Genomic DNA, 25,451 nt, shown 5'->3' on the forward strand with positions numbered 1-25,451 from the left:
ACTCTAGTTACAGTTCTGGCCTTAGCCAGACTGGACTACGGAAATGCCCTATACTTAGGCCTCCAAAAACAGCACTTGGCCAAGCTTCAGCGGGCACAAAATGTCGCCGTCAGAACAATATTGAACTCACCCAAATTCCAGTCCATTTCAGAAGGCCTGAAAAAACTCCACTTTAAGTCTCTTTGTCTAGCATACAAAGCAGTACACGGAAATGGACCAGCATTTCTGAAACAGCATCTCACCTGGTACCATCCACCAAGACACCTTCGCTCATCACAGAGCAAACTCCTCCAGACCCCAAAATTTGGAAAAGTCAACTGGGGTGGAAGAAGCTTTGTCCTGGGCACAGCGAAACTAAGGAACTCCCTCCCAATAAACATCAAAAGCTGTCCAAAGCTGCTCGGATTCAGAAAGCTTATAAAGACATGGCTTTTTTCAAATTAACTTAATTTAAATCACCCACAGCTGGAACATAGGCTCTTTCCTCCGCTATGAGCGCCTAGACGCCCAAGGGCATTTGTGCGCTATATAAATCTTTCTCACCTCACATCACACACATCACTTTTTCCCCCTCTACTATCTATGCCCCTTATGACTTGTTTTCTTTGTTATATAATTTGCTCTATTAACGGATGTATTTATGTAACACTGTTTTTCTCTATTCTATGTTTTTCTCTACTAACTCAAGTAACTATGTAATACTGTTCTTTTGTAATGATATTCCTCATGTAAAGCGCTTTGATACCTCCGGGTCTAGCCAGTGCTATAAAAAACTCTTCAAATAAAAAAAATAGCTTCAAATATCAGACCAAGACCACCCCCATCATAAAAGATTGGTTTGTAACCCGATAAAAACCAATATTTTTACTTAAACTTATTTCAATCATCTTAAATATCATCAAAATAGTAAATTAAAAACGGAAGCTGATTTTAATAATCCACCAAGAACGGTGTTGAGACAGAATATTGACTTGGAAATGTCGACTTACACAAATATTGAGTGGAAATATTGAGATTCCGTTATATCGACAGCTAGAATATCGTGGTTGAGAATATCGAATCGAAGGTAAGAAATATCGTTTTTAAAAATATAGATGTCATTAATATTGTTTGCAAAAATATAGAGGTTAAAAATATCTATTGTTTTAATTAGTGTTATGTCAATCAATCGGGGAATTGTAAGTGTGCTTCTCACCCGTGAGGGTCTCAAGGCGCTGGGGGTGGGTCCATAGATCTGTCTAGCCGAAGAGCCAGGTCTTGAGGGTCTTCCTGAAGGTGGTCAGAGAGGGGGCTTGTCTTGTGTCTGCCAGTAGCTCATTCTAGGTCTTGACCGCAATGTGGGAGAAGGATCTTCCGCCTAATCTGGCTCTGTGGATGCGTGGGGTTTCGGCCAGTGCGAGGTTGGAAGATCAGAGGTTTCTTTAGGGCACGTGGAAGTTGATTCTGTCGTTGAGGTAGACATTTGTAGGCATGATTGAGGATTTGAAGCTGACTCTTTTCTCCACCGTGAGCCAGTGGAGTCTTCGCAGGTCCTGGGTGATATGTACGTGTCGGGGATGCCAAGGACGAGTCTGGCTGCGGTGTTCTGTATTGTCTGGAGTTTACGGAGTAGGGACTTGTTGATGCCGGCGTAGAATGCATTTCCAAAGTCCAGTTTGCTAGTGATGCGTACGTGGATGACTGTCTTCCTTGACTCAGAGGGGATCCAGTAAAGTCTTCGTAGGTCCTGGGTGATGTGTTCGTGTCGGGGGATGCCAAGGACAAGTCTGGCTGCGGTGTTCTGTATTGTCTGCAGTTTGCGGAGTAGAGACTTGTTGATGCCGGCGTAGAATGCGTTTCCGTAGTCCAGTTTGCTAGTGATGAGTGCGTGGATGACTGTCTTCCTTGACTCAGAGGGGATCCAGTGGAGTCTTCGTAGGTCCTGGGTGATGTGTTCGTGTCGGGGGATGTCTTCCTTGACTCAGAGGGGATCCACTTGAAGGTCTGTATGTATTTTACTTTATATTTTAAATGTATGTGATGTATGTTTTTTAGTATAAGTATTGTTTAGGTTTTTTAATATATGTGTTAAATTGTTAGTAGTTTTTGAATTATATTTTAATTACATTTTGCATTTTTTAGTTCCGCAGGGGTTGTGGGTTTATAGGGGAATAGGGTGAGAAGTAATTTAATTATAATAAATGAATGAATTTTTTTATTTATTTAATTTAGATTTGATAGTGTTAATTGTGGGAAGTAATTTATTTGTAATTGATTATTAATTGGCTGTTAATATTAATTAATTGATAAATAATTATGTTAATTGTGTAATTTGTTTTAGGTGCATGTTGTTGGGTTTATAGGGGACAAGGTTGGGAAGTGATTTATTTTTGATTACCTAATAATTAGTTGTTAATTTATATTAATTGATTGATTGAAAATTAGTTATGGAAATTGTGTTATAATTTTTAGGTGCAGGTTGTGGAGTTTATAGTGCTAAAGGGTGAAAAGTAATGTATTTGTAATTAATACAAAATTAGATGGTCATTAATATTAATTAATTAATTTATATTTAATTCGGGTATTTGTTTTTATTTTTTGTGTTGAATTTTATTGTTATGGAGTACAGTGTGTGAGTAAAGTAATTGTACGTACTTTTTTTTACATCCTGGAAGAGGAACAAGGCGGCGGGCTGACGGCGGTCGCGGGAGCTCCCAAAGCAAAGGGAGGGAGAGAGACTCGGGCTGATATAATGTATTTGTTTCCTGGACTTGACCAGACGGCGTGTGGAAGCAGTGGAGGCAATTTTCAGCGCTTTCCTGTAAATCACTTTGGGTTTCTGAGGGTGGTGGTCTAGGAAGGGGAGTCGTCCTTCCCGCTACTCGTGTGTGTTCTGCGGTGGATGGGGCTCGATGCAAGATAGCATCGGGTCATATGGAGCTGTGCGTCGGCCTTGTGGCAGCAGTCCCGGGTTGCAGCAGCACTTGCTGGCTTCCGGGTCGTGGTAGGCAGGCAGAGTCAGCACTGTGCGGCAAAGTTTTGGCAAACCGAAGCAAATCGAGGAGGAGACACAGGAGACGCAGGAGCTCAGTAATGGTTTCATGCTGGTGGAGAATTCCAGCGCTTGCTTCCAGAAGAAAGTGAGGGAGAAGGGCAGTTGTAATAGTGCACAACCGCCACAGGCACAGCAGGTACTGATGGAAAGGGACCCACCCGCACAGTGTGCTCTTTACTTCTAAGGGGTATGTGGAGGAGCTAGGAGCTGACAATATAAGTTTAGACACTCGAGCAAGGAGAGGCACTGGCAAAGGGGATATCCCAGCTAATACACCACGAGCTCCACAAGTTAGTAATAGGTAAAAAATTGAGATTTGACCCGGATAAGAAAGCCAAGGGGGTGAGAGCAAGGGAGCAGGCAATCTGTGAGGCCATTACCATTTCATCCACTAGAAAAGTGGGGAAGGCTGTGGGAGGGCTGTGAGAAAGTGGCTCTATATATACAGGACCAGAATAAGGTACAGTGTGTATAGAGTCTACAAACCCCCGAGGTCTAACAGAGGTTAAAGACAGGTGTGACCTTACTCTCTAAAATGGCAGCTTGGTCGAACAGTAGGGCAGAACCAGAGGACAGTGTAAAGCATTTGTTGTACACACACAGCAAAAGGTTTCACACACTCAAAGACTGAACTCCAGGCCAATTGTTTTTATATCAAAAGATATAGTCGTTTTATTTCTAGAACCAACAGGTATCAAAATATACTGTTCTTCCTATGAGAGGTCTCAGATGAGTACTTTGTAGAGTGGCAGTACACTTTGTAAATACAATAGGTACAGGGGTTGCAGTAGGCAACACACTTCTACACACAATTTAGCATTTAACTCAATGGATTTCCTTATATAAACACAGTGGATTACTTTGTAGATTACTTGGGTAATTCCAGGACTGGCTCCTAGGTTCAGTCCTGGGGTCTAAGCTGAAAACAGTTTAGCAAAAAAGTTTTAGGTATTGTAGTGATTTTCAGGAATAAAAAGCTATTTTAAAAGTTCACACTTCAATCCATCAATCAATCATAGCATTTGTATAGCGCGCTACTCACCCGGAGGGGTCTTAAGGCGCTGGGGGGAGGGGTCTGCTACTGCTCGAAGAGCCAGGTCTTGAGTTGCTTCCTGAAGGATAGATGGTCCTGGGTCAGCCGGAGGTGGGTGGGGATGGAGTTCCATGTCTTGGCTGCCAGGTAGGAGAAGGATCTTCCTCCGGTTGTGGCTCTGCGGATGCGTGGAACGGCGGCGAGGGCGAGGCTGGTGGATCGTAGCTGGCGGGTGGGAGTGTAGAAGGTCAGGCGGTTGTTGAGGTACCTGGAGCCTAGGTCGTGGATAGCCTTGTGTGCGTGGGTGAGGAGTCGGAACGTGATCTTCTTGCTGACGGGGAGCCAGTGCAGGTCTCTCAGGTGTCCGGAGATGTGGCTGTGTCGGGGGATGTCCAGGATGAGTCGTGCGGAGGCGTTCTGGATGCGTTGGAGTCTTTTCTGAAGTTTGGCTGTGGTTCCGGGGTAGAGGGTGTTTCCGTAGTCCAGTCGGCTGGTGACGAGTGCCTGGGTGACCGTCTTCCTGGTTTCGGTGGGGATCCACCGGAAGATCTTTCGGAGCATACGCAGGGTGTTGAAGCACGACAACGAGACGGTGTTGACTTGTCTGGTCATCGAGAGGGAGGAGTCCAGGATGAAGCCCAGGTTACGTGCGTGGTCCGTTGGCTTGGGAGTGCTGCCCAGGGCAGGAGGCCACCAGGAGTCGTCCCAGGCGGAGGGCGATGATCCCAGGATGAGGACTTCCGTATTGTCTGAGTTCAGTCCGGGATGGCGATGGGGATGTTGGGGGCTGAGGAGGCGTTCATCCAGGTTTCCGTGAGGAAGGCGACGTCTGGTGAAGTTGTGTCGAGGAGGTTCCAGAGTTCCACGGCGTGTCTGTGGACGGAGCGGGTGTTGAGCAGGATGCACTTGAGGTGGTTGTTGCTGGTGCTCGGCTTGGCGGGTGTGGTGCAGGTTCGGAGGCAGGTGAATCGGCAGGCTTTGCAGGTGAAGGGTATGTGGGTGCGTTTCGGGGTGGCTTGGTAGCAGGCGGGGTTACGGCCGGCATTGAGTGCGTTGAGAGTGGCGGCGTCGTAGGTCCATCGGGTGGTCTGGCATCGGCGGGGGCCAGGGGGCCAGGTGCGGATGGGCATAGACGGGCTTGCCTTTGGTGCACCTTTGGCGCACAATCGGCACGCCCGCTGCGCGCGTCTGCTGCGCGGTCGCTCTGAGGGCATCATAAGTAAGGAGCTGAGAGGGAGGAGCAGCTGGGTGGCGGGAGCGGGGCGGCGAATGGGCTGGAGGGGGGCGGGCCGCAGGGAGGCAGTGGGGGAAAAGTAGTCGGAGGGTGGCTCAGCAGCTGTGTGTGGGGGCGACCTCGCCTGGTAAGAAACTTTTCAACAGAAATCTGGCAATGTTTTCTAATGGGAGAAAATTCAGGTTGCAGGTAAAGTACCATCTCGTTACTTTTGTAATCCTGTACTGGGCTCCTGGGGCCAGCACTGGGGTCTCAACTTAAAACAGGTAAGTAATTACATTTCAGTATTTCATATGATTTTTAAAGAATATTTCTAGTTTTCAAAAGTAGACAGAAGAAATTTCATAGAAAAGCAGACAATGGATTCCTATAGAGAAAATACAAGTTACTAGTAAACCCGCTAGGGATTACTTTTGCGGTTCAGTACTGGGCTACAAGGTACAGTACTGGCTCCTCTCCTGATCACAGAATTTGGAATTCGGATGATTTTATATGAATATTTTACGTTTTCAAAAGTAGACAGAAGATTTTTTGAGTCAAACCAGTCAATGTTATTTAAAGGCAGGTATGTGAGTTACCGGTTTCCTGGTGAGTACTTGACTGGTGAAGTTGTGGTTCTGAACATAGACTCAGGAGTCCCCCAGTGCCAGGTAGGTACAGTTGGTTCACCCTCAGCGGTGCAGGGGTGGCCGGGTGCAGAGGTAGTTAGGCCAAATGTTATCCAATGGGGGACAGGGGGTCTCCGGTTGGTGGCTGCTGGCTAGCAGGCCATGCGGCTGTGGGAGCTGGGCTCCTGGTCACTTGCTTAGGACAAAGGGGGAAGCAGGATAGGAAAAAGGTGGCACAGCCAGCGGTACTCCGGCGGCTGGGTGCAGGATGATTTAGAGCCGTCGGGCGCTCAATTTTATCCAATGGAAAAGGTAAAAAGGGAACAAAGGCTGCAGGCTTGTGGCCAGAGACTCTCCAGGGGCGACCAGCACTTCGGGAGGTAAGTTGGGATCTTGGAGCACAGGTAGGTACTCCAAAGGACGGCACAGGGGGCTGTAGGGCGCCGGGTGCAGGGGTGTCTTTGGGTGTCGGAAAAGCTTACCCTCGGCTGGTCGCGGTTGGGTTGGCCCTTGGTTCTGAGTCTGCAGGCGGCGTCTGTTTCATCTAGGAGGGTCTTTTGGCACTGGACTTTGGGTCCCAGTCCCCGGGGGGACGTCCTCGTGGTCTTGGATCACTTAGGCAGGTGCCGGGCTCAGCGGGTGTAGAGTGGGCTGGTCCGGAGCTTCCTGGCTGGCACCAGGGGGGTTGTTGCAGCAGAGCCTCTGCTGATGGGAGTCCCAGTCTTTAAGTGGGTCAAGCCAGGCAGGTCCTCTGGGTGTCCCAAGGTTGCTGTCCACAGGAGTCACCAGGATTTATGCAGGAGCAGGTTCCAGGATCGACAGGCCGGTAGGGCTTGGGCCAAGTCAGTGGTTGTCCTCCTGTTGTTAGCAGCTGCGAGGTGGGTCTTGTTCCTCTTGGTCTTCATTCTTCTTGTCCTTCATTCTTCTTTTGTTACCGGGATCTGAGGAAGGAAGGTTCAGGGGGCCCCTAAATACTGAATTTAGGGGAGTTACTGGTAGGGCAAGGGCAGGGACCAATAGGTGCCTGTCCTGGGGTGGGTACACCCCCTAACCTGCTCCTCTCCTGTGGGAGCCTAGCTGTTATTTGGCAGGGCTCCCCATCTTCAAGATGGCCGGTGCCTGGGGTCGTGCTTCACCTCGTCTCCCCCATCTGAGGGGTGGGGTTGGCACAGGCTGGCACATCTCCCTTCCTGACGTAGTTTTTCCCGCCAGTCTTCCCACCAGAGTGGGGGTCAGGACTGGTGGGGGCCAGTTGCTGGGTACAGCAAATGATCTGGAGAAGCTCACAGAGGGGGCATGCCTTTGAAGCTTCACCCTGCCCATTCTGGGGGAGGAGACCTAGCACCTCGCCCAGGATGTGCATTGTTGCAGGCCCAGGAAAGCGGGGGGCTCTCCACCCAGGTGTCCAGCAACATGTCTGCTGTGTGGCAGCCTCTGCAGCCACTCAGCCCAGATGTGGATTGTATGTTAGGTTTTCAGGAGGCATATCTAAGATGCCCTCTGGTGCATTTTACATTAACTCCTACACTGGCATCAGTGCGGGTTTAATGTGCTGAGAAGTTTGGTACCAAACTTGTCAGTCTTCAGTGTAGCCATTATGGTGCTGTGGAGTTCGTAATGACAACCTCCCAGCACCATATACGCTTAATGGCATCACTGCACTTACAGTGCCCATGAATGGCCCTGGGTACTGTAGGGGCACAGGGCTCATGCACCTGTGCCCACGCCTCTAGCATAGGGCACCCAGCTAGAGGGGTGACTGAAGTATGCCAGGGCAGTGGGTTCTGGTTCTGTGGGCATGGCACACAGGAATGTGTGTCATGTTGACTCTTTGTTTAGTTCTGTACTTAGACACTCAGCCTGCAAAGGCAGAGTTGGGGTGTCAGGATACAGGGCCCCTGAGGGTGGTACAATAAGTGCTGCAGTCCTCAGGGGTCTTCTCTGGTCACCATGCCCCGGGTACCTACGGTACCATTTACTAGGGGCTGACAGGTTGCCAGAGATGCCAATTGGGATTTAGTTTCAACACCGTTTTAGGAAAGGAACACAGGCCCTGGGTACCTGGTTGGCAGGAACCCAGGGCACACTCAGTCAAAGCACATAAGCAGTTCAGAAAAAAGTGGAGGCATACCAATGCAAGAAATATGGCACTTTCTCACAAAGGCCAAGACAGTGTGGGCCCAAAGAAGTCCGCTCATTTCCAAAACCTGCACCCTCGCTCAATTCCTATTTTAAAATCATAGCCAGACAAGGGCTACAGTACTTGCTCGGGGGGGCAGCGAAGTAAGCCTGCTACAGGCTAGCCTGGCGTGTAAGGTTTACTGGCAGTCCACCTCAGCAATCACTTTACTCCATTAGATAGCTTGACAGATGATCGCCAGGATGGCACTAGCCCAAGACAATCTCAAGATACTACAGAGATACCCACAGATGAAAGTCTGGGTCAGCTGGAGGCTAGTACCCGAGATGAGAAGTCGGATAATCAGCTGGAAAATATCATACTGAATCTGAGGCAAGATATTCTCAATAAATTTGAGGTCTCAAAGGTAAACCAAATAGGCATTGAGGAAAAGTGTGTTGTGCTGGAAGAGAAGCTAGACAGCATCACACATTGAACTGCAACCCTCGAAAGTGAGGTGAAAGTTCTATCAGCAGGAGTCACTCAGAATACTCGGAATATAGAGATATTGAAGTCACAAATAAAATTCTACAAGACAATCTGGAAAAATCTCGAAACTAAAGCTAGGCATTACAATTTGAGGGTTCCTAATATTCCAGAAGGTGTAGAAGAAGGAGACATAAAGTGTTTTATCTCCTAACTACTAAGAGAAGGACGGGCCAGATATATAACTTGTTGAAAAAATCCCTAGAGTAAATTGGAAAAACTGAGCCAGGAGGTAGGAAGACTGCTAGCTAGATGGGCCAATTAACCATTAAATATATATGGTAAAGTCATTAAGATGATCATCCTTCCAAAATGTACCTCTATTTTTAACTGCATGCCATTGACATTTTGGAGGGAGGACATAGCTAAACTGCAGTAAAAATAGGTAGCTTTATTTGGGCATCAAAGGGGCCCAGGATATTGTGGTAAAAACTGAGGAGAAGGCTGGAGGTGGGTGGACTGGCTCTCCCAGATTTGCTTAATTACTGTCATGCTTTCCATTTTGCGAACTTCCAGATGTTAGCAAACAAACCAGATTGCTCACCAATGGGGAGACTTTTTGAGGTATTGCTTGGTGATCTAAGTCCGGCAGTGCCACTTTTAAGTACGGGGATCCAAAATTCTTTAAAAAGGTGGGGCTAAGGATTTTGAAAACTGCCTTAAAAACATGGGTTTATTTTTAGAGGAGGTTAGGGGTACCATATTATTCATCTTTGGCACTGATTTGGGATTCCCCGGGCACCCCTCACTGTCTGTTAGACCAACTTAGCCAACCCTTAAATTCCACAGGCTTAAGCTACTGGGCAGAGCTCAGAATGGGGTCTAATTTGGTCAGCTGAGTGGTCCTAAGCAACTGTACTAAGGGACAGCTAAGAAGATTCAAGTATTACCAGCTAAGCTCCTGGTGGGCCGCCCAAGAGTGGGTCGAGGAGGAAAATGAGACATGGTTAAAACAGGCAATGAGAACTGGTCCACTAAAAAAGGAAGTCTCAATCTGGTACTGGGCCTTTCTGGAGGCAGAGGATAAGAGCTTATTAGATATATCCAATTTGTGAGAAGAGGGATACAGGGAAGGAGACTTAATGCAAGCATTGCAATCTTCCTTCTCCATTCTATGCGCAGTGGTGATACCCACCTCACTCAAGAGAAATCACCTGTTTATAACCCATAGGGTGTATTGGTCTCCGGCTAGGTTTTCAAGAGTGACTGGAATGATTATGGTTGTCTGAAGTGTGTGCTTCCTTTGGCAGATGACCTGCATATGTTCATGCAGTGCCCGAAGATCGCCGACTTTTGGATGTTGGTGTGTAACTTCATAGAGGAAGTGACTGGTAAACGGAAAGAGGTACATTTTCATAGAACTTTAAAATTATAAAATAAATTAAAATTAATAGTTTATTAATTGTTTTAAATGAAATATATTTGAATTATTATGTGTGTGTTTAATTGTTTTCAATGTATATTAAATCTACTTTATATTTATATATAAAATTCGATGTTTTGTGCTACTATATTTTTTACATCGATATTTTTTCTCTATAATTTTGTACTTACCTGTTTAAGGAAAGGGAGTTGATATTTGTTCATTATATATTTTTACATCGATACTTTTTATTTTTAACTTCGATATTTTGTCAGTGAAACCCCCTCAGTACATTTGACTCCACATATATGTACACAAATCTCAGATTCTGAGCAGTAATCCCCCTTGCCTTGTGTCATCACAGTGTTAGAGTAGTCATGAAAGTCAAAATTATAGATGCGTCCAAGGGTCCATCAAAACTTTATTTATATGGTGATTAGATGCATGGTTAAAACACAACAATACATGCTACAACATGTAAGCTATGGCTGACTAGAATGCAATTGTATAAAGCCCCGTTTAAAGTAAGAACTTGGGAAAAGAAAGTGGGCCTATACGCTATCGACCTGGTAGTGTATACATCGAACTTGGATTCAGCCTTACCAGTGGTGTATGAGCCTGCTGCAGGTTTTGGCAAGATTTGAGGCTATGAAATAAACCAGCGTAAAACGGTTATTATGGTCTGGAATATTGACACACGCGTAGAATATGTCAAAGAGGAAATGAGGTACTTGGGCATAAAAATAGTACAGAATGTAGAGCAAATTCCTGAAACTAACTTCCAGAGGGTCAGTAAAGAAATAGGGAAATTGCTGCTGGCTGGTCACATCTCCCACTATCAATTTACGGAAGAGTGAATATTATTAAAATGACTATCCTTCAAAAAATTACTTTTTTATTCCAACACATTCCGATGGCCTTTAAGGAAGAATGGCTTAAAAAGGTTCAGTCCAAAATTTCAAGATTTATATGGGCCTCCAAAGGAGTGCGGATCTCCTGGAAGAAACTCCGAAGGCGATACGAGAAAGGAGGACTTAAGCTGCTGGATCTTTTGATCTACGCATGGGTGTTCTTGTTAAAAGGAGGGAAAAGTTTGTTTAAAGTTCCAGAAGAATCGGATATAGGCAGAATGTATAAAGCAATGCTAAAAAATGTAAACGGAGGAGGCACTGGTTTTTTACTTAAATATGGGGACCCAAGTTACTTTAAAAAGATTCGATTAAAAACTCTGCCGGGCTTTGCCACAACCTGGTATAAAGTTAGGAGGGAATTAAAGATCAGTTATTATAGCTGTAGGGCCCCAATCTTTGACTCACCAGGATCGCCGTAATGGACAAAAGACAGTCTGGCGCGGCCACTAAAAGAAGTGGGAATCCTGCTCTGGGGTTCGGTGATGAAAAATGAGGCTTTAATCCCCTGGGAGGAGGCCCAAATACTAACGAATGGACGATTATCAAGATTTAAATATCTCCAAATGTTGAGTTGGAGTCTTACTGAGGGACTCGGTGCAGGTCAGGACAATAATATGGAATCATCACTGATGGCTGGAGTAAACCAGAAAAAAGAGGTGTCACAAGGATATTGGCTGTTGGTGGAGCTGAGTGATGGTGATTTTAACCTGCCAAAAGAACTGTGGAGAAGAGCTTGCCCGGGGAGCAGTTGGAAGAATTATGGCAAAGATCTTGTACTACTTTATATTCCACAGTCCGGCCTGCAAATTTAAGGCGGAACCACCTATTTTGTCTCCACAGGGTTTACTGGACGCCATACAAATTATCCAAAATAGAGAATGGAACAGTGACTAAATGTCCTAAATGTGGTAAAGCGAAAGGCGACGATATCCACATGTTTTATTACTGTCCGATGATCCAGGATTTTTGGTTGGATGTGAGTAATATAATTTCGGTTATACTTGGAGAGACGCTCCAGGTAAGCATAATTTTGATTTTTGGGTGAATTCCTGTTGACTATGTATCACAGAGAAAAAATACAAATAAATTGATTTTTCTCCTCATATTATTAGCCCGTATGGAAATATGTAAAAAACGGGTGAAAACGGTACTTCCCAGTAAAGTAGAATGGCTGGCCTCCATACAACATACTTTTATGTTTTAGATAGATCTTCAATAAGTAAGAGAAACAATTTCTGGGTTGCATATGAGAAATGGGTTAAATCTATAATAGTCCGATGATTAGGCCTCAACACCATATTGCTTAATATTCTGACGGTGGCACGCAAGGGCCGCAAAGAATCAGCTACCGATGGGTGAATAGGGTGGGCGAGGTGTAGAGTGATCCATCCCAATATATCCACTATGTGGTAGTTTCAATCCTTTCTTTCTTGATTGGGACTTATGACCCAAAGCTCAGGTATACTTGGGCAATGAGGACAATAATACTTTTTTAGAAAATACAAATTTTAAAACAAAAACAAAACAAAAAAAAACCAAAAAACATCTAAGCTATGGCTGACTAACGTGTGCTGAGTATCTTTGAGGCACATTCATCAGGGCCAGAGATCACCTGTGATGTTCCCAAGGCGAGCGCCTACCAGTAGACATGTTATGCAGCGTATTGAAATATGTCAAAGGTTGAGTTTGAGAAGCCGGACTTGGGAATAGCCCACTTTGCTTATGCCTTAAAACATCTCTGATAAGCACAGGTTGCCTAGTTTCAATATTGGTGCAATAATCCCACAATGGTCCTTTTTCGCAATAAATATTGCACATTTGTGCGATGTCAAAGTTGTGCCCATTTTTACTTTTGGCAATGCCCAATCCAGTGCATATTATCTAGCCCTGGAAATCCTGCACTGCCTAGTTACCACAATGCCAGAAATCAGGCAAGTATCGTAAAAACAGACTGACATAGGGGCATCCTTCTACTCTCATTTTAATATGCACATAGTTGGTTCCTGCAGCTCATTTATTCTGTCTACATCCCATCTGATATCATGTAATGGTCCTTACCTCCGTGGCAAGCATTGAAGTAATCCTGGCAGCAGTCTGGGGAAGGCCGGTTGCAGTATTCATCACAGTAACAGTCTGTTCGTCTGCAGCTGTCGTTTCTGGCTGGGCAGCAAAGCAGGGGTCCTGCGCCGCAGCGACCTGCAGAGGGTGCCAGAGATCATAACACCTTATCACCACCAAAGACCTGAAGAAATGCCTGACCCCAAACAAGAATACAGCAACACATCTGTTCCTCGTTCTGTAAATGTATGACTCCCTCAGACTGTTAAAGATTTCAGGAATCACTGTTAGCATGAGCTGAAAGCCATTTTGCACTTGGCAGCCATCTTAGTTAGCCATGTGCTTGCCATGTGCTTTCTCCCTCTTCCAGAGCCTTGCACATGCTCAGAAAAGCCTAGCTGGAAGAATGCACCTGCTTCTAGTATGTAACTGTCAGGCTATTCTTGCTGATGTAAGGAGAAATATCTCTCCTCCCACTTTGTTGAGCAAGCAAATTGAGTATAGCCGTATTAGTCAAAAAACCATGCTTGTATGTGCCAGGACCTCTCCTTGGTTTTATGCTGACTATGTAACCTATGCATATATAAGGCCCCAGTTCTCTTTACTCCTTAGAAAGCCTCCTACGGTGGTTTGAGGGTACCTCGTCCGAGGTTAATAAATGCATTGTTTTTATATTACAGCTTCCGTGACAATTTCTTCTTTGTTGGTTTAAAGGACCAGTTGTATCAGTGAACCCCTTAGAATGTTTGTATTTCTTCAAATGGTGTACGAAACGTGGACCTCATCAGAGAAGCGGTTATCCAAGGAAGTTGTCTTGATTCGAGACAGGAATCTACTGAGGAGGACAGGAATCTACTAAGGAGGTACCCTGCGCACTGAGATTACCTGTCTCTACAGCCCAGTATATTTCTGGTCTTCCCTGATCTGCCACTCCAGGAGGTAGCCGCTCCTGACTGAGAACCTTTTTGGCGTGAGTATTCTAAAACAACTGTTAGGTCACTCAGAACTTGGCAGTGAGAGGCTGTAGATTTGTGCTTGGTAAGGTCGTTGACATGTGCTTGACTTGTATTGGCCAATAATATGATTATCGTGATTTATGTGATTATATGTAAATTGCAATTTATGTAGGCAGGTAATGAGGAATTTTTTCTCTACATTGTGAATACTTGAATGGCACACTCTAAGCTGAGTGCTACTTTGTATATAATATTGTATATGCTACAATATTCTTGGCATGCCTGTTCTTAGCACACAACGTAGCATGTGTTGCTTTCTTGGAAGTACTAGAGGGAATACCTAAATAGGTTTAGGTATAAAAACATATTTCTTCCTTTGTGAATAAGTACCCCATGGAATTAAAATATGTACATAACAAAAGGACCCTGATCTGTGCACTTTAACATCCATAAGTAGTGATATGCAGATCGCTTTTTGAGCGTTCTACCAGCGAAAACTAGCGAATTTGGTGTATTTTGGCTTCTTGAACATGGAACAGTTTTTGGGCTGTTTTTTTTGGTGCATTTTTTGGGACTACTTTTGAGAAGCTTTTCTCCTAAATATGACTTACAATTAAAATTTACAAATGTTTGGTTTAAATACAATCTGTGGGCTGTATTTTGTTCTGTCCTAAGGGGCCTATTACGATTGCGGTTTTTCCGCATCCTTCGGGCCGGCGGAAGCCACCGCCGGCCCGGAGGATGCGGAAAAACCGCAGCGGACCCACCAAAGACCCACCGCCACATTAGGATGGCTGGTGGGTCCTGGTTTCCGTCCGCAGCTTTTCCGCCGCGGTTGGCTTACAACCGCGGCGGAAAAGCTCTAATATGGTGGCGGTGTCTCTCATATTAGGATGGGCTTTAAAAAAATGCTTTCCCACGGCGGGTTTTCCTATGGTACCCCCCTGCATTTGTATGCAGAAATCGGCAGGCACCGCGCGGTGCCTGCCGCTTTCTGCATACAAATGCAATGTATGCATTTTTACCATTGCGGCGGGTGCAGCTTGAAGCCGCACCCGCCGCAATGGTAAAAATAGAGGATGTGACCGCCAGGGTGGCGGTCACATCCTAATTGGACAGGAGGGAACTCCGCAGGCCATGCAGAGGTTCCCTCCTCCTCTATGGTCGCGGACAGACTTAAGTCCGTCCGCGATCATAATGGGCCCCTAAGTGTTGATTTGTGGGTTAATTGTGTGTTTAAATGTCTATGTGGTTTGTGGTTTGACACCAGTGGTACTTGTGTGAGTGAGTAGCGATTGCGCTCTTTGTGTAAGAATGGCTAGCTTTAAGCGCGCTGTATTGTGTGTTCTGAGTGTATGACCCCCTTCTGAAAATGTCTGGAATGAGCTCAATGTGTTTTTTGTGTCATCATTCTGTTATGCAAAATGTCATTTAATTAATTACATATTAAATAAAAAATTGAATAATGAATTATGTAACATATTCTAATTAGCTGCACACTATCATTAAAGTTGACAAATTAAGAAACTATACATGTGTGCAAATTTCCACAATGCTACAGATATAATTAGAATTGACATTCAATAGGAATACAATAGACCTCATAGGAAACGAAAAAAACGAAATTGTGTGTTTTGTAATAACTAGGGCTAAAATACAAAATGTTACAGCATTTTCCTTAGATACATTGTATTACATATTAAAAGGCATTCACATGATCTGAGTGAATTGGTTGTTGCTGAAATAAACAAAACATTACAGAATGATAGATTTGTGCTGACTTGATAGGCGTGAGATGTTGACGCCTGCTGGTCAGAGCAACAGCTGCGTAAATAGCACATGGCTATTCCTGACCGCAGGCCACAGAGGAAAAATACTAAGTCAACTAGATTTTAAGTCAGCGTAAACCTGGTATAAAGGCCTGCATTATAGACTGTTGATTTTAAAAAGTTAAAAAACACAGTTTCATTATTTTGGATAACAGAGAAAAGATTGAAAGTAGGGATTTCCTTTCTTAATGCCTTTTTACATAAGCACATCTGTGGTTCTGATGTTAAAAAAATAACTGTCCTTTAAAAAGTGGCGCAGACTTTTTATATTTCAAGGAAGGCTTCTGTGCTTAGGGTTATAAATGAATACATTTTAGAGGCAAAAAGGAATGAGGCTTGATTTTCACATGTGGAACCATCAAAGGGGTTGGTGTTATTAAAAAAAGGGGGAATTTTGATTATATGAAAAAAAGTTCAATAAAAATAAGTGCACTAAATTACTTTTTTGATCTCTATACTGCCTAATTATCATACTGTGAACTCCAATGATCAAAGTTGAATTTAAGCAGTACTGTACCGCAATGGGGGGAACTGAAATGTGAAATGTCACTTTACCCAGGTGTACAAAACTCATTTTATAAGGGTGTACCTTATACATTTCTGATCCCCCATTCCTGGGATATCTATGGGACACTCTGGGGATGACTAATATGCCAAAATATTGTAGGGTATTCATTTTTAAGTGCCCCTACCACCAAAGTCGAAATTGGGCAAAACTTTCCTTTTAAAAGCAGTTCTGCCACTCAGAGCAGTTTTCAAACTGATCTCAGGCTTCAGTAAATGCACACATGTAAGTATAGAACAAACAGCTGACCTCTATACTGCTAGAAAAGCACCCCGCACACTGCACGCAAATGAAACTAAGTATAAAATACCAGCAGAAGTTGTTATCCTACCTCTAAATTACTGGCAAACAGGAAGGTATAGCACTGCTTGTCAGCTATCAGTCTCCAGGGTCACTTTGAATTGGAAAACCAAATGGAAAGCCTTACACAAAATAGGACAGCTGGTAAGGGTTAAAGGTCGAGTTCTGCATTTAGCAGCCTAGCAGGGCTCAGAGCAAGGTTTGCTTTCACACTTCGACCTCGCAGGTAGAGAAAGAGAAGTTTTGCTTACTATTTTTGGCAAAAGCAAGTTTTTGTGCACTCATATGAACAGAAGGAAATATAGTGGTATACGTGGGCTCTGATTAAGAGCATAGCTCTGCCATGTATATACAAATAATAGTTTTTGTTTAAAGATTACTGTGCAAGGGCTGAGATAAGGAGGCAATGGGATTCAGTTAGTATTCATTCACCCTCATGTTACAACTACTACAAATGCTAATGGAATTGGTGGTTGGTTATTAATGTTTTCTAGCTAGCTCATGTGCTATTTACCTCCTACATGTGTATTTATGCCCAGTTGCCACAAATAGGGGTTGATAGTGTCGACAGAAGTGAAACCTCTTTCAGGTTTCCTACTGTTGAAATGGGGGAAGGAGGTTATCTCCTCTGCAAATTAAGGGTAGGCAAATGTAGGTTTTCTCGCTTTTTTCTCACTCTCTTTCTTTCTCACTCTCTTTTGAGTCTGTCTAAATTGTCTGGGAAATAGCCATGAGACATTTAATTGGCTATTCAGTAATACTGATTTAAAAATTGTTAGCATTAATAAAATGAATAAAATATATATGCTATGTTACTGCCCATCCTGTCTGATGAAATTATGAAAGGATGAGTAGTCTAGATTGCTGTTCCCTTATTTGACCTTTAACCACATGGGTGCTGCTGGCGAGCTGAGGTCGTCACGGCCGTTGGAACGTTCGCACGCGGGGCTAATTTCCCTGCTGTGCTGAACGTTCTTAAAACGGGTGTGGCCGGGTGTGGCCGTGAAGAGCTGAGCTCGTCACCAGCATGGCGGCGCTGCGCACGCCCCCTCCCCCCGCTCAGCGCAGCGGGGGGAAAACACCCCGCAGCGAAGGGGTTAAGGGGAACTAGATGTGGGTAGTTTTTGTTCTAAAATTCTCAGGTGATAACACCATTATTGTTAGCTAGGCTGTGTAAATAAACTGACAGTCCTTATTGGAGCTGATGTTGCATTGTTTGGATCGTGAAAAGTAGAATGCAGGAAAGAAGCCCATGTGATCCTCAGCAAACATTTTTGAAGAAAATATTGTTTTATAGGAGTTTGTTTGTCACAACATGTTCTGCTGGAAAAATGTATGTACCCACTATAGAAGTTTTTTAAGTTCTGTATGTAATAAGAATCCCTGTTAAATTAGCAGTTTTAGATTTTCCTGCTGCACCTATAACATGAGAGCATGGTCCTAAGCGTACAATGTAGGTGAAAGAAAAATCATTTTAGAAGTGTCTGCAGTCCTGTACCAGTAAGTAAAGTCTATGAGTAAAAGTATAGAACATTTCCTTTTTTCTTGAGGGTTCTTCAGATGAATAATATAGGACTATACAAATGTAAGGATTTAGAGTATGTTTGTATTGTTTTTTTCTTTTCCTCAGAATTTAGTAAATGAACACAGACTTCCTTAGCTGCTTCAAATAGTGTAATAGGTCCAGGTTTTTTTTACCCTCAGATAGATGTAGTGGTTCTTGGGTGCCTTGCTAATATATGGGGCGTCCCAAGACTAGGAAGTATTCTGAGACTATACTCTCTGTTGATAGATTATTTCTGTGCCTTGTCTAAAGACCTTTTGTTCTGTCCACCAATAGATATTTGCTGCCTTACAACCATTGTCAGAGGGGCCCGAACATCAGATCCAGCCTGGGGAGTCAGCACCACTCCAGCTTGATGCCAAGGTGAAGGTAACCAGCACAGGCATTGCTGGCAACTCAGTAAAGGCGGAAGCACTGGGATGTGAAGTGTGTACCCCTGCCACTGTCCTGGGCGAAAGATGGGGTCACAAGTCAGAAAGGAGAAGTTTTGGATCAAGTTTTTGATGCCCAGCTGAGAGTCACAGACCGACCAGAACGGCAAAGAGGCTTTTGCTTGAGGTGACCCCTTTTGAAACGAGAGTTGCGTCAGAGATCCCAGCATCAAGCCCCTGAATCCTGGTCCTAAAGTGAATGCAAGTTTGCACCTTTGTTTGTTGATCAAGAGTGCCTGGGCACACTGAATACAATTAGTGGCCCCACCAAAGGAGCAGTGCGCCAGCATAGCAATACAGGAGTTAGGGAAGGACTTGAGTTCAGGGTACAGGTGCTGTGTCCTTGGTGCCTGCTAGATCAAAGTGAAGTAAATTGGTGCACTGCCTAAGACACTGGATAGGATCATTGAAAAACGTATTTTTCTTCTCAAACTGGGCCGAGATTCCTGATTTGTGAGTTGTGCAGCTTCAGTGTGGGAACAACAAGAGCCTGACTGTGAGGCTCAAATGGACACAGAGAGACTCCCCTCTGGCTGATTGTACACCAGCTTCAATTTCCCAAGGACTTCTTTTTGTTAGCAATGTTACTTTGCCCTCCTCCTAAAAGTATATTAATTGATACTCAAGCCCTTATAAAAGAAACATTGGAAAAGTCTATTAAAAATGTTTTTTTTGCACACCTTGGCCAAACTAGGCAGAAGGGAGATGGGACAATAATTCCCAGGGCTGAGGGGATCGAGGGAAGGCTTCTTTAAGAGAGGAAGAATCTTGGCCTTCTTCCAGACCTTCGGGACATGAGCCTCCAGAAGGGACATATTAATGATGTTATTGCCTTCCACATTAATAGTCTCTGCAGCCCCTGCCAGCAATCTGGCTGCACAGGGGTCAGATGGCGAGAGTGATTTCAAGCCCTTCAGAATTTTTAGGGAACCAGGCAGATCAAAGGGAGAAAAAGCATGTAGGGAAGGAATACAATTGACAGGTGGTGACGCCAGAGGCAGAGGACAACAGTAGCACTGTGGCAGGAAGCAAAGGGCATCTGAATAATGTGAATTTTGTCCATGAAGAAACTTGAGAGATTATCGCACCAGGCATCTGTAGATGAAGACGTAGATGATTGGGCAGTAGGGGACGTAAAACTCTGAACAATGGAAAAAATGTCCTTAGAATTGTTTTTGGCAGAGTCAATGCGGGCTGAATAGGATCGCCTTTATTGCAGGATAGTACATTTTTTGTTTATGCCTAAGCTTAGGCTTAGTTGCAGGGCAAACATCCCCACGAGCCCAATCCCGCTCAAGTTTCTTGCATTCATGTTTGAGCATTTTAAGGTCAGGCGTAAACCATGGTTTGGAGGATGACTCCCTAGAAAACCTTGGGGAGGGGGTTGGGGATAACATATCCAGGGTGTTAGACGCCAAGCTTGTAAACCTGGCAAGTCCGCCCTCAAGATCTGGCGGAAGAGCGGGCCTGGAGGCATCCAAGGCCTGGTTAAACACCAGCGGATCAATTTTGCTAAATGATGGTGTACAGTAACAACGAGCTGGCGGGTCGGGGTTGGCAACTATCCACGAAAAATAGGTTAAATGGGTCATTGGTGTGTGAGGTATCCTCAAACAGCACAAAGCAGACACAGCTGCATTCGTCATGGAAGGAAGCCATCTCAGCTCTTCCACATATCACACACCCTTCTTTCATTCACCCAGGATTTATGAGGTGGATAGGTGGTACAGTATACTTCAGAGAGCCACAACTTGAGCAGGGGAGTCAGAGAGGAGGACACAAAGAAAGAGCTCGATGACCTCATGAAGGAGGTCTCACAATGGTCATGGGGGATTTAACATCTGTGTCGCATCCCTCTTTAACGTCTCCATTACCCATTGGAAACAATAGATTGTACCATAGAATATTGAGCATAGGAAGATTGTAGTATTATAATTCCATAGATAAAATATCAAAGGACAAAAAAATGTAAAGATAAATAGATAGTGGAAGTATCGATTTACGGATTCATAACTCCACATCTGCATATCTTGAAGATATATATATATATATATACATATATATATACATATATATATATATATATAATATATGTGTGAGACTGATACAGATATTTACATATTTAAACATTACTCACTAACTCATGTATTCACTAAGATACAATTATTCAGTCAGTTATACAATCAATTTTACAAAAAAGTCATCCATTTAGACACTTACTTACCCATTTATTCTTCCATCGACCTTTAGATATACAAATATGAAAAATATTTATTTTTCAGAAAGACACACATCCACTGGATGATGTAATCAGTGATGTCATCAGTGATGTCATTTGAGATGTCATCAGTGATGTCATCAGTGATGTCACTGACCATGTCATGAGTGATGTAATATGTGACGTCATCAGCAGTGCATTGCGGGCGCGCGAGTTATAGTTAGATGAGCTAACTATAAGGGGGAATTTCAAAGGTTTTGTATGAGTAAAATGACCAGCTAACTATAACTGGTGTGAAACCTATGGTTTTTTTCAGTGAATTTCAAAGGTTTTTGAAATGCTAATTCCTAACTATAACGTGTGTGAAACCTATGTTTTTTTTAGTGAATTTGCAAGGTTTTTTAAATGCTAATTCCTAACTATAACGTGGCTGAAACCTATGGTTTTTTCAGTGAATTTCAAAGGTTTTTTAAATGGTAATTCCTAACTATAACGTGGTTGAAACCTATGGTTTTTTCAGTGAATTTCAATGGTTTTGTAAATGATAATTTTTAAATGTATTAATTGTTATATTTAATATAAATTACAAAAAAAATGTTTTCACACCTCTCTGCAACGCAGCCCCCTGGCGTGTTTGCAGAGGGGGAACTAATTCCCCTTGCATACTAGTAGTCCCTTGTGGCCAACTAGCCCACTTGGAACCTCCAGTATGTGCCAGGGGGCTGCATTGCAGAGAGGTGTAATGAGGCTATGCCCCTTTCTACACCTCTCTGCAACGCAGCCCCCTGGCGCGTTTGCAGTGGGGGAAATAATTCCCCTTGCATACTGGGGGTCCGTGGGGGCCAACTAGCCCACCAGGAGCCTCCAGTATGCGCCAGGGGGCTGCATTGCTTTGCCCCGGGGGCGGCTGTCCTCGGGACAGTGTGGGAGGGATTGGGGACCCCCCACACTTCTTTATCACTATGCCCCGCGATTGAGTCCCCCCGAGGGGTAATTTGAAAAAAAACAGAGCCTTGGGGGTCCTTGTGGGACCACCTGGGCAGGCCTAGGGGGTCAGGGTGTGTCTACCCTGCCCCCTTTTTGTGTTCTACACGTTTGTTTTTCTGCTTTCTTGTGCCTCGGTCTACCGAGCACAAGATGGATGCCAAAACTTCCTGGTTTGAAGTGTTGACAGCCAATGAGCACGCAGCTTTCTGGGGCTGCCACTGTTTGTCAACACTCCAAAACAGAAATTGTTGGAAGCCATCTTCTGCCTCGGTAGACTGAGGGGTGGAGCAGAGAGCTTTTTCAAAGCCATGATAATCAGTCATAGGGCCATATATTATAAAACCCTATATATCCCTGAAGTCAAATTTAGAAGGTACAGCCCCAGAACACTTCTATCCTGCTACTAGATGTTAACATTTTTGTACATTAACCATAAGAAAACCATCCAAAAAGTAGGGTCAGTTGTTTTTAGCACACAGAAGGCACGAAGGACCTAGCACAAAGATAAACAGCAGAAGGGAGCCTGTCTAACTTAGAAGGTAGGCCTATTGGTAGGACCCTCGACTCTCACTCACCAGTGGTGGCATGCTTCATCATAGGGTCTGCTCCTCATTCAGACCAAGCAGCTTACTTATCTGAATGGGCTTTTGATGGTAGGAGCTCTTCACTGAAACCCTTTTCAGAGTCATGCCCTTCTTCAGGATACACGGGTCTCCGAATAACCCTGTCCCTTCCATATCAGTAATTTCTATGAACTGTGAGGGTTAGAATGCGTTAAAATATGTGAAAAACCTATCGGCCACTGTTACCCTACGTTAAGCATGGTAGGTAGAACATTGTGAAATCTAAATCAGATAAGTTGGCTTCACTCATTAATGTGTTTCAATGTGCATAGAAGCTGTGTGTACATCGTGCATGACCTTCATTACAGATATAAAGTACACAGGAAGCTGAAAACTGGAATACCAATAGTTTGTGGATGCAGAAGGACAACTTGGAAGAAGGTGAGGGGTTAAGAAGAGACATAGGAGGAGGGAAGGTCATGGTAGAGAATGATGGCCACAGAATAGTGTGTTTAGTTTCTTTTAGAATAAAAAAGAGAGGTAGCAAGGTATGAGGGAGCCTGTTTTTTGTTGAATCCTTTCTTGCTTTGGGATTTTTAAGAATTACTTGCTTCATGGTGTGAGTGCCCAAGGTGTCAGACCTGTTCAGCTCGATTGTAGGAGTGCAATGCTTTGTATGTGAAGATGTATAGTGATCTGCATTCAATGTGGCATGGGGTGGGAGCCAGTGGCGGTTATTACAGGTTGCAGTAGTGTTGTCATCTTTTCGATGCCCAATGATCAGGTGTTGTAACGTGGCGTGGCGTAGTCTTCTAGAGGAATGAGGGCGAGGTTAGCGACTTATGCAAACAAAACATTGTTGTTGTCGATGTGAGTGAGGACACATTTCAAACAGCTCAACTGAACGTGTGCAGAGGGAGGAAGGCTTTACTGTTGTTCCAGACATCTTGAGATTTAGAAACATTTGAGACTTGTGGAAATTTGTGGGAAGACTGCTTTTTGCAGCCAGTTCTCAATCTTGGACCGTTGTTTACCTCTGTTTTTGGGGATGAGCTTGGTGTTTGTGATTGGTGATATTATTAGATAAACTACTGCCATCCAGGATTTAATGGTACCAAGACAGTGGCTTAGACGCAGGGGCCCTGAGTCACAAAGGTAACTCACACTCTTGAGTAATTCATACGTTTGAGTACGTTTACCAATTTTCTGTTTTCAGAAACTCTGAGTGTAAGTTACTACTAAAAAAACTGAAGTAAATCCAGCACTCCACATAGCCAACCACTTGTACCCACCCACAGAAAACAATAGAGGTAGGACCAGAAATTAAACACCATATGAAATAATGTTAAAAACATTTTCATTATTTAAAATAGTTTGAAATGTACATTAATATATTTTCTTCTATAAAATATATAAAAATAGCACCTATTTATTATTTAATTATAACATATTTCAATGAATTATTTTGAATTAAAAAGAATGACGTAACAACAAATGTTAATACATAATTAAATCAATTTTAATTAATTTTATAACTTACTATTAATAATTATCAATGAATATTACAAAAAAAATCTTTCTGCATTAGATCTTGAATGTGGAAGATGCCATGAGGCACTGTTGGTTATTGTCGGTATCTCAGTGAATTTCGACTTTTGTTTGGGCAGGCTGAACAGCATGGGTGTGCGGACAAATCCCATGGGATCCGGTCTTTAACAAGTAGTGGAAAGTATTTTGAGATATTTGAATGTTTTGCAAACCAATATATGCCCTCTCCTATTAGGGTACTTCTACAAACCCAACATACCAGACACCCAACTGAGTTTTCATAATCAAGGTAATTCTTTGTCACACCTTGTATGGAGTAATACGTTTTCTGCCTTAAGTAATCTCAATGGGTTAGACTGACTGGGGCCAAAGGCAATCCTCCCACTTGATCCACAAAACGAATTGCCCCAGGATGTCACCCTCTCTTCCTCTGACCTAGGCAATGGTGTGACACCCTTGGGTGCTCCTCACGCTGTGCCACCGCCAACATTAACACTCACTGAGGGGGTTCAATCATTTAGCCCACAGAGGGTCCATAACCTGAAGATGGTATCTTGGAATGTTGCCAGCCTAAAATGCAGATTGTCCCAAACAGACTGGGGGGTGAGGTTTTTCATTGACAAGGCTGCCATTGTCATGTTTCATTAGACTTGGGACTTAATGGTTTCTGATAGGCATGGTTTTAAAGGTTTCATCACCCCATCACAGAAGTTTCTCTCAGGCAGAGCCTCAAGGGGCCTCACAATATGAGTCAGCATTAGGTTAGAATGCCAGGTGAAACAACTAAGGAGCAAGTCGAAGGATATCTTAGGGTTTCAACTTGGGCCGTGGAATGGGAAAATTATATATTTTTTGTATAATGTGTACAATGGAAAACTCCAGTAGACTCGGAGGTTATATCTAACCTGAGGGAATGCCTACCCATCCATTGCAGAGGTACCGCTATTGAAATTGTGGACGATTTTAATATGCCCTTCAAACCTTCAGTCCTAATCAGAGATATAGCTAGAGATGAAGATGGCCACCATGGCATTGCCCAGCAGCAAGGAGCTTGTATTCCAATTACCTATGAGGATGTCTTCAATTAATAGATCTCTCTCTCTCATGCCCATTGAGAACATGTAACGGCCGTATCCCTTTGTATTTAAGGAGGCAGCCCACATTTAAAAGGGGACCTTATAGAAGCAACATCCACTATTTTCTCTTAGACCTCTACTTGTGGCCTGCGCTGATTGACCTTAGGGTCGAGGACAGATATCAAAGTGACCACTATCCCTTGCTTTAACCCGTGAGGGTATCCTACTTTTAGCAGATCCGGCGAAAGACTAACCCCAAAGGGGCATTGACTGTCACTGCCAATAGGAGAAATGGCAGATGGGATACTATTGCCTCAAACCCTGATGCTCTAAGCCAAATATATGCTTATTTGGAGCTCTTCCTGGCATCAATGAGTGACCACGATCCTAACCCCCGGGATGTATTAGAGCTCCACAGCGATTGTTTCACTGCTCTTAGAGCACTTGTTTTACTAAAACCATTACAAACACCAATCACACGCATATATACACTCCGAGTACAATAAAG

General features: G+C 43.9%; 1 protein-coding gene across 1 annotated transcript in view; it reads right to left on the reverse strand.

Annotated features, from left to right (window-relative positions):
• The window catches only part of LOC144828385 (uncharacterized), a 169,439-nt gene that overhangs the window by 102,847 nt on the left and 41,141 nt on the right, over window positions 1–25,451 (reverse strand). Inside the window, exon 3 of the mRNA XM_078686498.1 lies at window positions 12,907–13,044. Within this exon, the coding sequence (XP_078542624.1) occupies window positions 12,907–13,044 (138 nt within the window). The remainder of the gene's footprint in view (window positions 1–12,906; window positions 13,045–25,451) is intronic.

Source organism: Lissotriton helveticus, chromosome 4_1 (genome assembly GCF_964261635.1).
Source record: "Lissotriton helveticus chromosome 4_1, aLisHel1.1, whole genome shotgun sequence".
Taxonomy (NCBI): domain Eukaryota; kingdom Metazoa; phylum Chordata; class Amphibia; order Caudata; family Salamandridae; genus Lissotriton; species Lissotriton helveticus.